The sequence below is a fragment of the Colias croceus genome, chromosome 16 (assembly GCF_905220415.1).
Source record: "Colias croceus chromosome 16, ilColCroc2.1".
Taxonomy (NCBI): domain Eukaryota; kingdom Metazoa; phylum Arthropoda; class Insecta; order Lepidoptera; family Pieridae; genus Colias; species Colias croceus.
Genome location: NC_059552.1, coordinates 2,912,539 through 2,928,515, shown reverse-complemented (window position 1 = coordinate 2,928,515; position 15,977 = coordinate 2,912,539). Strand labels below are relative to the sequence as shown.

General features: G+C 37.3%; 1 protein-coding gene across 1 annotated transcript; it reads right to left on the bottom strand.

The window, feature by feature from the left end:
- Positions 1–14,355: 14,355 nt before the first annotated feature.
- LOC123698699 (forkhead box protein C1) lies at positions 14,356–15,333 on the bottom strand. Its single transcript, XM_045645447.1, has one exon. The coding sequence runs from the start codon at positions 15,331–15,333 to the stop codon at positions 14,356–14,358; it is 978 nt and encodes a 325-aa protein (XP_045501403.1).
- Positions 15,334–15,977: the final 644 nt, after the last annotated feature.

Below are 15,977 nucleotides of genomic sequence, written 5' to 3'. Positions count from 1 at the left end.
TTCGCAATCGTGGGGTTATACTCGCTTATTTACTTACAAGGAATTATCGACACAAAATCGTTACTTACAAATAGGTACATATTAATCTCTTTTAGCACAAAACATATAATTTGACTAAATTATGCATGAAGAAAATGCATTTAACCACTCTATATAGATATCATCTTCGGACGCTCCGGGAATATGACAGTAATTGCCGAACAGTGACGAAGATTTCTATGCGCATTATTACTTTTGGATTACTGTACCTATAGTAAATAGGATATTTAGTACTCGACCGCTCGATCGACATAAAATATTTATATAATACTGACCAAATATTTATAACGAGTTCCTTTTTTATTTATGCAAATATTGAATTTACATACATTTTATGTAATTTAAATATCTCCATACGAAATATTGTGAATCGATCACAAACCGTTTGCACGAGCATTATTTCATTTTAGCTCATTTGTCGATCTGGTTGTTTTAAATTGACCTCTGTTGGTATTTCTATAGTTTTGTATAAAATAAAGTACGATTAACTTATTACTTGTATATTATATGTGTTGACAATAGGGACCAAGAGAGCAAAATTAATAGAAGTTTTGATCTTCTATAGATTAAAGTAACTATTGCTGGCGACTTTTTTCACAGCCTATTCTAGGAAGCATTTCTAGAAAAAAAATCTGCATTTTTCTGTTTATTTAATCATTCAAAAAAACACTTGAATTCAAAACAAACACTCTTTTTATATATCCCACATCGAAACTGTACTTACTCGTCACTCTAATTAAAGAAAGCTTTACTCCGCAGCTTTTCTCGCATGGTTGAATCCCCTAATATAAAGAAGCATTCTCATTCTTTATTAAGACATCCGTTTAAAAATTAGGATTAATACACGTAAATTTTCCCTCTTACTTATCCGTATATTTAGCCAGCTATCGGCTATCGGTCTGTTTGTATTGTATATAAGATGTAACCCGAGACGGCTCCTGCATTGTTGTCAATGCTCTTGTACGCACTCTTCGGTGACGCGGCGAGCTTACGAGCGGAGGGACGCTTTAAATTCACATTTAATTTATTGGAAATTGTTAATTGATTACCGATCTGCTTCTCTTTAAAAATTACTCAATCTTCTTCTATTACATCAAAAGAAAAGTCAACGTGTTTGTAACTACTGTAATATTTAAATTCGTCATTCTACACCTAAAAGCCTGATTCTATAATTTACTGTGCATCAAAATAATTTGATATTTTAAATAAATAAATAAAATAATCTTATAAATAATCTTATAATAAATAAAATAATAAATAAATATATAATCGCTGTACCGTAGTGAGTTTTGTTCATCATCATCATCATTGTCAGCCTACACTTGTCCACTGCTGGACATAGGCCTCAGTCATGGCGCGCCACTGAGCCCGGTCGTTTGCTCGTTGTCGCCAGTTTTGACCAGCAACCCTGCGGATGTCGTCGTTTTTTTAGTTTTGTTCATGAGTTAATAAATTAAATGTATTTAAACTGCACTGTTATCTCGTCCATTTTTCAAAAATAATCTACTAAGAAATATTGAAAATAAGATGTTTTATGTTGAGGAGAGATCGGGGCTGCTGTCGATCAAGCCGTGATAATTACTTCCAAGTGTGCTTATGTACTTTAGATATCAGATTATAGCATTATTGTTTTTGTCTTCTGGTAAAATAATACGTTGACATTTTTATAAAAAAAACCTTCCACGTCCGCTCCACTCGTAAGCGCGGTTTCCGGCCAAGCGCTGAAGATGTTTGGGCTCCCCGACTCGATGCGTATTTATTTACACTTGTACATCGATGTGTTTCTAATGAGCCCTCTGTTTCCCCAGCTACAGCCTGTTATACCCACTACCAGTCTTTGTGCTCAAGACAAATCCATAATTACGATAATGCCGCAATCAACAAACATTTGCTCAAAACTTTCGTCCATTAATGAGCTACCGATATCGTTTACTTGAGTTTTTTGAACTCTGTTTACGTAACGAACGTGTCTTTAATGAATCTAAAATAATGCGCTTGTGTTTGAATTTTATGTTTGTCGTTCGGGTATACCTGGGCATTTACTAACAATCATATTGATGGGAAAGCAAATAAGGGAATATGTTATCGTAAAACTTTGTATTTCTTGTAATTCTATTGTATAGCTCTGCGTTTTATATGGTGACACTTGAGAGCGCGGCCAGAATAAACATTTACTTCTTCCAAATTCGCAGTAAACGCAACATTGACAATGTTTCAAACTCACCTCTTTGTAGAGCTAGCAAGAAGTTATAGGGACCTTTTCTTAACCACATTTTAAAAACAGTTAACGTTAAAACGATAGAGGTGTAAACGTTAGAGCTTTACCTAACAATAAGTAAATATATTTAGTACAATTTGTATTTAGATAATTATTTCGACACAAGCTTTTATACCAATGTTCAGCACCTTTTGCTAACAAGAAATATTAGACCTGTAAAGTAATTTAAATATTTAGTTACATATGAACTTAAAACTTTGTTTCCAATTTAATATTGAGTAATTATATAGGTAAGTATTATCATAAACTTGTTTGGTAAAAATCAGATCTGTTATTGATAGGTCTCCAATAATGAAAATTAAACGTGTTTTTAGAAATTTTCGTCCAGCTAACTTTCAACGCGCACTCAAAATTCTCCAGTCACCTCGTCAAACGTTTGTTGTGTCTTTCAAAATAATCTCCTAAGGACATTCCCGAGTTTGCGTCCATTGTCATTGGTACTGTGTCAACACTAATGCTTCCTCGAAGGGTTCTCTTACAAAACTTCACGCGACGCACAATGCGCCAACTGTTGATATTGAAATCAATAATTTTGAGCGTTTTTTGTTTATCGATATGTTTATACAGGGACGTGAGGGAATTAGAACGTGTGATATGTGATGGGAACGCTTTTGTTATTTTTATAGGTACCTACGAGATTTCATAAAAAGTTAATCTTTGATATAATCTCAGAATCTTATATAGTTATGTGATTTAATATTCCATGACTTTGTTTTTAAGGTGCATAAACGTAATTAATTTTAACACGATTCTTGTATCTTGTATCGCAATGAATAAAAAAAATCTCTAACATCTTATTCATTTTAAAATGTGTTGATGACAGTCGTTAGGTTGCTCTTTACAATTAGGTTGTTCACAACAATTATATTAAACGCATACCGGCATACGGTTTTCGGGGCGTGACTTGAATTAAATTATAATAGAAAAAAATCTACGCATTTCGTGCCCATATCTAATAAATACCACAGATACTAGGCATTGATACTATTTTTACTAAGCTAAAACTAGACAGTTGATAAATATTTTCTATAAATACCAACAAATCACTAAGTACCTACGCTTCCATCTCTTCATGAATAACAATAGAGCGCGGGTTGAAACATTCACTATTCCCATAATAAGTGAATTCAAAAATGTCGATCTGCTCCACTGCCCCATGGCCCATTGCGAATTACTCGCGTGTGCACATTTAATTGTGGCCCCGGAGGAAACAGATGCTGATTACGAGGGGACAAGCGACTGGAGATCATTTGTATCCGTTGTTAAAGAATTTCTCGGCGAATTATCGCGAATTAAACATGCTTTCTCGAATGTTGCTACTTGTACGATGTTAATTGAAGTGAGACTATTCGTTGTAATATGTTATGTTTGTAGTATATTAAATAAATAAATAGTATATAATTATTAGTAACATGATTGTTTAGTGGATAAATAAAATTTTGATAAAATTATACGATTAAGTTACTATATGAATTATGTGGTCTAGGTTGTGGTCAATTTATGCATAATTTAATGTTACCTTTATTTTTTACGGGGAAAAAATAACTCATGTCTTATATTAGTATAGATTTATTGCCTAATAGTTGAACTTGCTACTGAGCCGTATATGTAAATAGATAGATAACATATATTATATGTAATGATTGCCATATTAGGTGCCTACTTTCCTTGTGATTAATTTTAATTCAATGATTGTTGTGAAATAAGTAATAAGTATATTTTTTCTTCTTGTACGTATTACATACCTACAAATAATAAGAAGTCTGGTAAGATGTTATCCCACCCACTATAAAGAGATCTGATTCTTAGTAAATTAATGGCATTATTGTCGACCAACGAACTAATTCAAAAAACCTTTCACTAGCCTACACCATTTCAAACACAAAATAAACACAATAATATTCCTGATTACAAGTCGAGTGTTTATCAACAACAGAGGACCACCAAAAGCAGCGTTATAAAAAGTATCTATTCGTTATTTTGTTAAATGAGTACGTTTTTTATTCGATATCAATACGTAGATAGATAATTGGGTGAGATGGCTCTGCTGTTTATTTGGTTAAGAGATTGTCAATCCAAACCCACGTTGTAGATTGTAATGGATAGGTATCATGTCTAAAATAAAATAAGGATATGATTTATCTGAGATTGTACTTGTTTTTGTAATGTAGCTTCTGGTTATATTTTATATTTTTTTTAGTTGACGATTGGACATCCTCCCTTATGTGTAGAGCGGTAGGTGCAATGAACGAATTCAGGATTTGTATATAAATATAAATCATGTAACGAAAACCTATGTAGTTTGTAACCTGCAATATAGATCCTTCAAAGAATTATGAATAAGTACTTAAGTAAAAGATCATAAAAAAGGGAAAAGCATAGAGGCTGCGATTCTCTCTTGATTTCTCTTATGATTTAAAACTTGAAGTTATCTTGAAAATTTCTTGGAAATTCAGCAATTTGAATTTTTTGTTGAACTGATTTTTTTTCAAATTCCCATGGACAGAACCAATCCGGACATAGAACACGGTAAATATTTGTAATTGTTCTAATAACTTTAAACTCCTCTTCCTCCCATCTGCCGTGTATCATATTTTATTCCCTGAAGTGTGATTTGAAGTGCGAATCTGCGGGCGGTCTCCACTCCATGCCTCTTCAGCCATGTTTGTTTTGTTGGCGTTTGACTAGAACCATACCTACAACCTACTTCTATAATGCTTCACAGGAATCTGGCCCCTAGCTTTCTAATAATAGAGAGCATAGTTACACGTTGGGTTAGACACCTTGTTGGTGTCTCACAGTTTCCAGCCCACCCTTTGTTTGCTTGAGTGTTGACCGGTTTATTGCGCAATGACGCCTCTAATGTTCTCTTTGATAGATATTAAGTTACTTTTAAGGACTGCGGTAATTGTGTGTATGTCTTTTATTAGGGTTAGGCATGAACGGTAACTATAACAGTATAGTTATAGCATTTAAATAATCCGCAATTTGATATTTTCAGCTCTGTCTATCTCCCATATTAGATGTAAGAGAAATTTCTGCCATCTTAATAACAAATTACTCTATTTTATAGTAGATAATTACTTTTTATAATTAGGTATGTAGGTACGGAAGGAACGAACTTAGAAATTCACAGGTACAGTTTCTTAGCAACTCTACACTATAGAAAAAGTTTTCCGTAATGTATATTGTAGGTACCTAATATTATTAGATAAAAGGGAATTTGGAAGAAGTCTATCTTAAGGTAAGAGTATGAATTTGGTAAGAGCATATTAATTAAATAGGTAGAGAAAGGAATGTTTGTATTGTAGACTAATGTAATTTCTTAAGGAACTAAATAGTTACCTATTTTATAAAATCTTTGCCATAAATCGCATTTTAGTGGAATAGGTATAAGTAGAATTTAAGAATAGTATCTACGGATTTATAAGAATATATCTGAAAATTCCGATTATAAAATAACTGTGTCCATATACCAAGTTTTGCAATGTGTGTCAAACAACTGAATGCTTTCTCAACTCTTAACTCATTCAAATCGTAAATAAAGAAAGAAAACATTCCGTTAGTTGCACAAAACACAATCGTCAATAATCAAGTCGATGATTTGTTATAAAAATACGCGAGGGCGACGCCCGCGGCGCTCCATTCAGAATGCTCGGCTATTCCGACACATTAACACCTATTACGCGCGCCCTTTGTGAAACGCACTCCACGCAAAATACTACACTTTCCTTTTTACTGTTTATTGTGATCGTTTGTTTCGGCGTGCAAACCGTACGGCGACAATGCGCCAGCCCGTCCGCTCGGATGAGCGCTTTCAAGAGACGAAAAAGCCGTAATTTGCTTCATTCATTCATTGTTGCCGCTAAAAGTCGCCTTTTGTCGTCACTTGGAATTGGAAGCGTTTAGATTTGGAGGCAATTCGCGGGCCGCTCCCCGGTCACTCTCACCTCAATGCACGCCTAATGGACGCTTTCAGTGCTTTGGTGGCGCTGCCGGCATTTTGTTTCAGGATGTGCTCTGTTTTATACAGACATTAATGTCTTTCATTCGATAGATATTTAAGTAGGTAGATACAGGATATTTAAATCTGAATCAAGAAAGTATCTGCTTTGCGGAGCTTCAGATTTTAATTTTCATTAAAATTTCAAGTTTCCAGATCTACGTAAAATTTAGCCGTGTAGATATCTCTATAAGAAAGCTTTTTAATTTTTATTCGTAAATTTCAATATGTACAATTTTTTGTCTGCTATAGTCGTTCTGTGTGAGTTATTTTGTATGTATTACAATAATTTTGTGGTCATATACCTTGTGATCCACTCTACATTTTAAATATTTTACCATTTCCAAATAATTCGTAGCACTTACAATACAGCTACATACCTATGCTCTACGAAAATTATTGATTCAGCAAATATATCTATCTAATCATAACACGAATCATATCATGAAATTAATTCCACTATAATTATATTTCAAGAATGAATTTCTGATAATTAATTGTTTTTTTTAAGAATGTGATAAATTATAATGTGTTTTATTCATCCCTGATTATGTCTTTGAGAAAAAGCTAAAGGGTAGGTAATAATGCAATTTGAATATTGAATACTAATCTGCCGCGTCATAAGAAAACCTGCAGATATATCCAAATAGTACTGGCCTGTAACCTTAATTCAAAAAATGCCTTTTCACTATCTGCGTGTTCATCGTTCATATCGTATCTACGGTTTCGATCCGCGGATGAACCCGAGGACACAAGCAAACTATATAGATGATATTCTGGTAAAACTTCTTTCCCAAAGTTAGAAATCAAATTTAAACCTTATGTACCTACCTAATGTTTTTATTAATAATTTTTTATTAAACTGAAGCAGAATTAAAGAAAACTGATTCATGAGTAATGAACCTATAGAAAAGTCACCCTTTACATAACGATATAAGTCCCATAGGTATTTAAAGAGCTTACAAAGCTAACCTTTCCGCATTCACATGTTCTATTCTTACGTATTTGTACCCCTTTGTTAACACATAATGTTATCACATAATCAACGAAACAATAGTGGTGGTGATAATCTGTAAACCACAAACAGGTTAAGGAAGGAGTGCGTCAACTTCCTGACTCAAATGCTTTGCGCGTAAAGCCGGGATTACCAGAGATAAAATCTTTGAACCATAGTTTTCAGCTTTTGTGTGGTGTGAAGAGATTTATTGCTTTTTATTCACCTTCTCACACTGGGTATTCGGTAGAAAAATTTTGTGTGGGAGGTGAACTTTGCATTTTTTTAAACATTATAAAAACATTATACCTAACTATGTAGGTTACATAGTTACATAATTATGCATTCTATCTCAAACTAGAAAAGCTTTGTCTTATACAGCCAATTCTTCTAAGTCCTTATCTATAAAATAGTAAAACAAAAATTATACCTATAAGTAAATAAACTAAGCGAAAGAAATATCGCAAAAGACAAGTTAAATTTTAAATACAATTTCTGTGCATTCCCAGTTCTTTAAAACCTAATATTATAACTTTTCTTTGAATCATATCACATGTACACTACGTATTATTTAATTCTAACTACGATTTATTGTATAGGAAATCAATTATAGTGTAGGTAACAAAGCTTGTTTTGTAGGGTTTTAAAAGCCAAATATCTCTGGAAAAGTATTTGTCTGAATCATGCGCTGAAGGAATTATGGATATTTTTTTGAAAGTTTTTGAACAGTTGGGACTTCACAGTATGAATAGAGTTCGTCTTTTGAGATAGTGTATTGATTATAAGAGTACTGCAAGACACTAGCTTTCTGCCCGCGGTTCAGCCCGCGTAGTCAAGACTAGTTGCAGTAGCTTGACATACTTAGATTGATATATGATAATATGAACAAAAAAACTTTGAAATGTAATTACTTATACCTAACTATAATTAGATAAACATTTAACAAAAGAAAAACAATTTTATGCGTTTAATAGATGTAGCAGTTAGCACTTAGCACTATAGATATCATAACGAGCTTTTGAAAACAATTTCGCAATAGTTAATAAACAAACATTTATTCAGTAACAAATTGATATTTGTTACTGAATAAATGTTTTTGATTTTGATTTTGATTAATAATTAAGGTAAGTGTACGAAATTTCTGAAACATAAGTATTTTATTTCCCACAGTTACTGAAACGAAGCGCTACAAATTCAATACATAGGTATATTATCGTATCTAAGTAAGTAATGGCAGAGATGGCTTTGAGCCATAAGGCCGCCATTTGTACGTTTTGATTGATTTGGTTTTACTTTTATTTTATAAGAATGTTGTACAATAAAGAGTAAATAAATAAATAAATAAATATATATATACAGAGTGTAAGTACCATTTAGATCTATAGTATAGAAATAAGTATCTACGAAATTATAAATATACTATCTAGTACGAAATTATAAAACATCTACCTATAAAGATCTGGTATTGAACAGTTGGAGCCAGATCATCAGTTTTAGTGATTAGAAAAATTGTATTCATACTTTAAAAAATAGTAAGAACGTGCGGAATATTCTTTAAGATATAGATTCTGTAAGTCTTATCATTGGCCATTATTGGCCGTGTGGTGCCGGCCTAGAATAGCACCACCCCATCTCTACCCGTGGGTGTCGTAAGAGGCGACTAAGGGTTAACTACATGCAAACGGGCAGCAGCGTTATGCATGATCTCCCCCACCATCAACTGCGCTCGCCAACCCGCCTGCCAAGCGTGGTGAGTATTGGCATTTTTCCCCCCCAAATAGATAAGACTTGAAAAAAACATGAATAGTACAACAACAACCAGGCCCCTAGTACCCGGCAGCTCCGCTATTCCTGGCTACGGTAGCGGCCATGGTAACGGCGGGGCAAGGGGTGCTAAGAATCACCGGAAGCGATCCGGCTACCACTCCCGACGACCCCTGGCCCTGGTAACATACAACGCACGCACGTTGAGGACGGACGAAAAGATTGTTGAGCTGGAAGAAGAATTGAGTAAGTTACGCTGGGATGTCATAGGGTTATCAGAAGTCCGAAGACAGGGGGAGGACACGATAACGTTGACATCTGGTAATTTATTCTTCTACCGGGAGGGCGACCAACAGTCCCAAGGTGGAATAGGGTTTATCGTTCGCAGACCCCTCATTAACAACATCATAGCCATCGAAAGTGTGTCGAGCAGGGTAGCGTACCTGGTCCTCAAAATATCTGATAGATATTCTTTGAAGGTCATTCAGGTCTACGCGCCGACCTCGGCACACTCAGATGAAGATGTGGAGGTAATGTATGAGGACATCAGTAGAGCCATACACACCTCGAAAACACATTTCAATGTTGTGATGGGGGATTTCAACGCGAAACTGGGCAAGAGAGGCGATGATGAGTTGAGAGTGGGGCAATTTGGATTTGGGCAGCGCAACCCGAGGGGCCAGAGGCTCGCTGAATTTTTGGAGAAGGAAGGACTCTTCATGATGAATTCCTTCTTCCAGAAATCTCCGCACAGAAAGTGGACCTGGATAAGCCCTGACGGTAAAACGAGGAATGAGATTGACTTCATCATGACAACAAGGAGACATATATTCAATGATGTTTCTGTGATTAATAGGATAAAAACCGGTAGTGATCACCGAATGGTAAGAGGCACATTGAATATAAATGTGAAACTGGAAAGGTCTCGCTTGATGAGGTCAACTCTTCGACCGTTCCGTACCCAAATCCAGAACCCCGAAAGCTTTCAACTCGAGCTCCAAAATCGCTTTGCTTGCCTAGGCGATGACGTATCTGTGGACGATCTGAACAACAGGCTTATCGAAACGATTCGTACGGTAGGGTTGCATCACTGCAAGACACCCCGTCGAAATAGGTCCCAAAAACTTTCCGCCCATACCCTCAAGCTCCTGGAAGAACGACGCTCCTTGCTACTACATACTTCCGATGATGCGAAGTCATATAGGCAGCTCAATAGACGGATTACAAAGTCCTTGCGACACGACATCCGCCTCTTCAATACGAAAAATATTGAAGAGGCGATACAGCGGAATAAAGGCACAAAAGTGTTCGCAAGAGATGAATCTATTGGGCAAAGCCAGCTGACTAAGCTGAAGACGGATAGTGGTAAAGTGGTGTCGTCTCAACCAGAGCTACTAGGAGAGGTTGAGAAGTTTTATGGACATCTTTACACCTCCGTTGCTAAGCCTGTTGCAAGTCCGGCGAAAGATCCTAGAGCCCGACTAACCCGACATTACACCGAAGATATCCCGGACATCAGCCTGTACGAGATTAGGATGGCTCTCAAACAGCTTAAGAACAACAAGGCGCCGGGTGAGGATGGAATCACCTCTGAGCTACTGAGAGCGGGTGGCAAACCAATCCTCAGAATGCTACAGAGGTTATTCACTTCCACCTTACTCGAGGGCACTGCGCCAAAAGCGTGGAGCAGCAGTATGGTTGTCCTCTTCTTCAAAAAGGGAGACAAAACCCTGTTGAAGAACTACAGGCCAATATCACTGCTGAGCCATGTTTATAAGCTGTTCTCGAGAGTCATCACGAATCGTCTCGAACGCAGGCTTGATGACTTCCAGCCTCCCGAACAAGCCGGTTTCCGAAGAGGCTTTAGCACCATGGACCACATTCATACGCTGCGGCAGATTATACAGAAGACGGAGGAGTATAATCTGCCATTATGCTTGGCGTTTGTGGACTATGAAAAAGCCTTTGATTCGATCGAGACTTGGGCCGTATTGAGGTCTCTTCAGCGTTGCCGCATTGACTATCGGTATATCGAAGTGCTGAGAAGCTTGTATGAAAACGCCACTATGTCAGTCCGGGTTCAGGAGCATTGCACAAAGGCAATTCCTCTGCAGCGTGGGGTCAGACAAGGAGATGTAATTTCTCCGAAATTGTTTACCGCTGCTTTGGAAGACGTCTTCAAGCTCCTGGACTGGCAAGGATTTGGCATCAATGTTAATGGCGAGTACATCACTCACCTTCGATTTGCGGACGATATCGTGGTCATGGCAGAATCCCTGGAAGACCTCAATACAATGCTCGGTGACCTGCACAGAGTTTCACAACAAGTGGGCCTTAGCATGAACATGGACAAGACGAAAATCATGTCAAATGTCCATGTTGTGCCCACTCCGGTATCAGTTGGAAACTCTATTCTCGAAATTGTTGACGAATATGTTTACCTGGGACAAACCGTCCAATTAGGTAAGTCCAATTTCGGGAAAGAGGTCAATCGTCGAATCCGACTCGGCTGGGCAGCGTTCGGGAAACTACGCAACATCTTTTCGTCCAAAATCCCTCAGTGCCTGAAGACGAAAGTCTTCGAGCAGTGTGTGTTACCAGTGTTGACATACGGATCTGAGACGTGGTCCCTAACCGCGGGCATTGTGCACAAGCTCCGCGTCGCTCAACGAGCTATGGAAAGGGCTATGCTCGGGGTTTCTTTGCGTGATCGAATCAGAAATGAGGAGATCCGCAAAAGAACTAAAGTCACCGACATAGCCCACCGTATTAGTACGTTGAAGTGGCGTTGGGCCGGGCATATCGCCCGCAGAACCGATGGCCGTTGGGGCAAAAAGGTTCTCGAATGGCGACCACGTACAGGACGTCGCAGTGTGGGACGGCCTTCAACGAGGTGGACAGACGACCTGATCAAAGTGGCGGGGAGCCGCTGGAGTCAGGCCGCTGGTGATCGGTCGTTATGGAAATCTTTGGGGGAGGCCTATGTCCTGCAGTGGACGTCTTAAAAGGCTGGAACAGAACAGAACAGAACAGAACAGTCTTATCAACTAGTTACATACAATTTACTACGACGCATGATAATTATACTAAATGAATAAACTGATTGTCTACACTAATATTATATAGAGGCAAACTTTGTTTGTTTGTTTGATTGTAATGAATAGGCTCATAAACTACTGGACCGATTTTAAAAATTCTTTCACCATTCGAAAGCTACATTATCCACGAGTAATATAGGCTATACATTATTACGCTAAGACCAACAGGAGCGGAGCCACGCGGGTGAAACCACGTGGCACAGCTAGTAATAAATAATTCTAATTCATTTCATTCACTCAGAATAGTATAAATATCTACGCCATTCACGTAGAATGAAAATCGATAAAGATTTATCGATGAGAAACGTTTTAGGGATTAGTCCCTAGGCTCTACATTGCATTATCGATGAGTAATTTGAAGAAAGCTAAGCCAGAAGAGTCTTGCCTGTGATGGTCTGTTGTAATTGTTTCCGAACTGGTGGTTAGTAATGATTATAAAATAAATATTTAAGTTTGAGCTTAATTTTGTATATGTAGGTCAGTTTTTAATATTTAATATCTAGGTAAGTATGTGCTGAAGTGGATGAGCGAGTCTACACGCGTATCAATATCTCAATATTTTCCAAACATTATCTATTTTATTTATATCTGTTGAAAATGTCCTATTATTATTTTGTAATTTCCATGACAAATATTAACACAGGTATCTATCAATTACCTTTGAGCATCGAGTAGGTATTTTTATACCTAGGGGCTAGGTGTATTTATTTAAAGAAACCATTACGAACATTATCTATATTCATACAAGTTACATTATACCTAGGTACTTAACTCTAAAAACCAAAACTATTTTCGCCAACAACTTATCGCCTTAGCAAATATAAAACCTGAGCCATCTTAACGTTGCCCAAACATTTCACACGCACATGCAAAAAGTCATTAGTAATTGCAGGAAAAACAAATAAGATTACATAGTTTTAAACGATGATTCATTTGTAAATCGGTTCTTGTATTCCGTGAGAACTTGTTTAAATATCTACCTTAGTTACATTATAAACGGTAGACTTAGAAGGAATTTGAAGAATCGTTTAGTATTGTAAACCTATTAGCTGCAGATTTTGAAGCATTATACCGATCATTATTTAAATTTTTCGCATGAAGATACTTTCATACATCTGGCTATTAATAATTCACCTTTTAATCAAAAAATACTAGTAATTAGACATGTGGATATTATTATTTTGGATGATAACCTCTTATTTGTAGATATTTTATATATTTATTAAATTATTTAAAGATATAAAAGCTCTACAAGAACAAATTTTCAATGTAGAGTTGAGAATATAAAGTATTTTTAATTTGTTCCAAATTCTCTATTTGTGCCATTAATTCACTTCTATTTCTTTATCACTTTCTCTGAACTTACCGTTTGGAAATTTCTTAGTATCCATAATCATAGTCATTAAAAATGGCACAAGAATTTATTTTTATCACTTGGATAGAGGAATTAACAAATGCTCGATTATTTAATTGACTATTATCATTGAATTTCAATTGATTTATATTAGTATTGTTATAAATATATAAAGAATCAATGATAAAGAACAAAAGCCATATTAAATTTTAGGATTGGTTAGTTAGCTTGTAGGTATTAGGTATGTTTAAGCTTTTAAGGCAGTTCACTTAATTAAGTGAACTGCCACAATATTTTGATGGTTTTGATTAAGATCATTTGGGATATATCTCAATTGGAAATAAAAATAGTTATTCATTTGATATTTACTATTTATTTCAGTTTTATAGACTCGTCTTAATGTTATATCGTATTTCTACTAAGTAACAACATAAGTTTTACGTTATTATAACAACAACGATTAGACAACTTCACATTATGTACAGATAAAATATTAGCTACTATTTACAGAGGCTTGGTCGTTTTCAGACTTCATTTAAAAATAACACTAGATTTTAACTTTATTGGAATGTGCTAGAATATTCATAAAACGTGGCAAGTAGCATCTTCTGGCTTAACTTTACACTATGTTACAACATAATATTTACAAAAAATATGAGGGGTTCTAAGACACAAATTTGGATTTATATTATAGTCTGTATAAATCAAGGATCACTAGAACACGGAAAGACGTGTGACACAGATAGAGCTAACGTTCATAATATATTGGTTCACTATTCACATACTGTACATTCGCTATAAACACTAGAAATCACGGATAAATATTTAGACCATTTCATGTTTGACATCGGGCGGCCGTTGCTGGTCAGATGGACTAGGAGGTGCTGGCGACACGGCTGATGATGTGTGTCGCCTTAATTGCTGCAGTAAAGCGGGGTCCAGCGCAGGCCACCACCCGCCGAGGAGCGGGTAATGAGCCGTCGGCGCTAGCGGCGCGCGAGTCTCATCTTCTCCCGATCTCACATCCTCTTGATCACTGGCGACTACATCTATATCTTCTTCAACTTCTTCCTCACAACTGCTATCTCGCCGAGCTCTTTTTTCCGGAGCATCATCAGGCGCAAGTAGAGATGCTACATCAAACTGCCTCTTCCGCGTCGGAACTCCGGCAGGAACTCGCCCGCCGCCCCAAAACGGTAAAGGCAATGCCGTCGGTGGAGGAGATTGTGGCGGCGGCGATGGAGAATCTTCACCGTCATCATCGACCGCTAATCCCATGTGTTTCCTTACTTTGCGCTGAGCTTTGCGCCTCCGGAAGTCACCCTTTCGAAAGTCTTCTATATTAGCTGGATGAATCGCCCAATAGTGACCTTTGCCATTTGCAGATCGTCCGGCCTTCACGAAGCAGTCATTTAGTGATAAGTTATGTCGAATCGAGTTCCTCCATCCCGGTCCACGGGAGCGGAAGTAAGGATAATTGTCTAGAATGTGCTGATAAATGTCAGATAAAACAAGCTTATGATCCGGCGAGCTCAAGATAGCCATAGCAATAAGGCCGATGTAACTGTGCTGCGGTTTTGGTTCTTCAGGTTGTAGAGCGCGTTGTTGCAGGAGTGACATGGATAATGCCAATCTAGGTCCATAAGGCCCATAGCATGGGGCGACTGATGGTGGATATAATCGGAGTCTTTCAGCGACTGCATAGTTGTAGAGTTGAAGTCGGTAGTGGTCGATCGCGGCGGCGGTAACTGCGGGCGCGTCTTTGCCAAGCGGCCACGGGCCTCCCTCGGCTCCGCTGCACATGTTCGCGGTGAGTGTCAGTGCACGAATGCGGGTCTAGCGGCGGGCTGGCTCGCGCTGCGGGCCCCGGCGCGAGAGGGGGCGGGGGCGGGCCCGGCCAGCCAATCACCGCCGGCCCGCTCCTTGTATACGTGTTTTTGTTTAGCGACGCCCCACTCCGACAGCTTTGCAACTCCACGCACCCTGCCTTAAGTCTGCGGTACTGCGCGCAATGACATTTGAAAGTATACAAAGGCGAGCTTTTTAAAAATAAAAAAATATTTTATTTGTTTATTAAAATAAAGTCCATGTATGATTACTAATCACGTTATGGTTTCCAGTTTATATAATTAATGTTTCACTATACCTACCTACTTTGTTTAAATACCTATAAAAAGACTAGCTTACCGCCCGCGGCTTCACCCGCTTTCTCTAAAACGATTTGAGATTTAAACTATCCTATCTCTCAAGTTTGATCGAACTGCACATGGTGTGCGAATTTTATTATAATCGGTTAAGTGGTTTAGGAGTCCATTGAGGACAAACATTGTGACACGAGATTTATATATATTATTAAGATAAGATTTATATAATTAATGTTTCACTATACCTACCTACTTTGTTTAAATACCTATAAAAAGGCTAGGTTATCGCCCGCGGCTTCACCC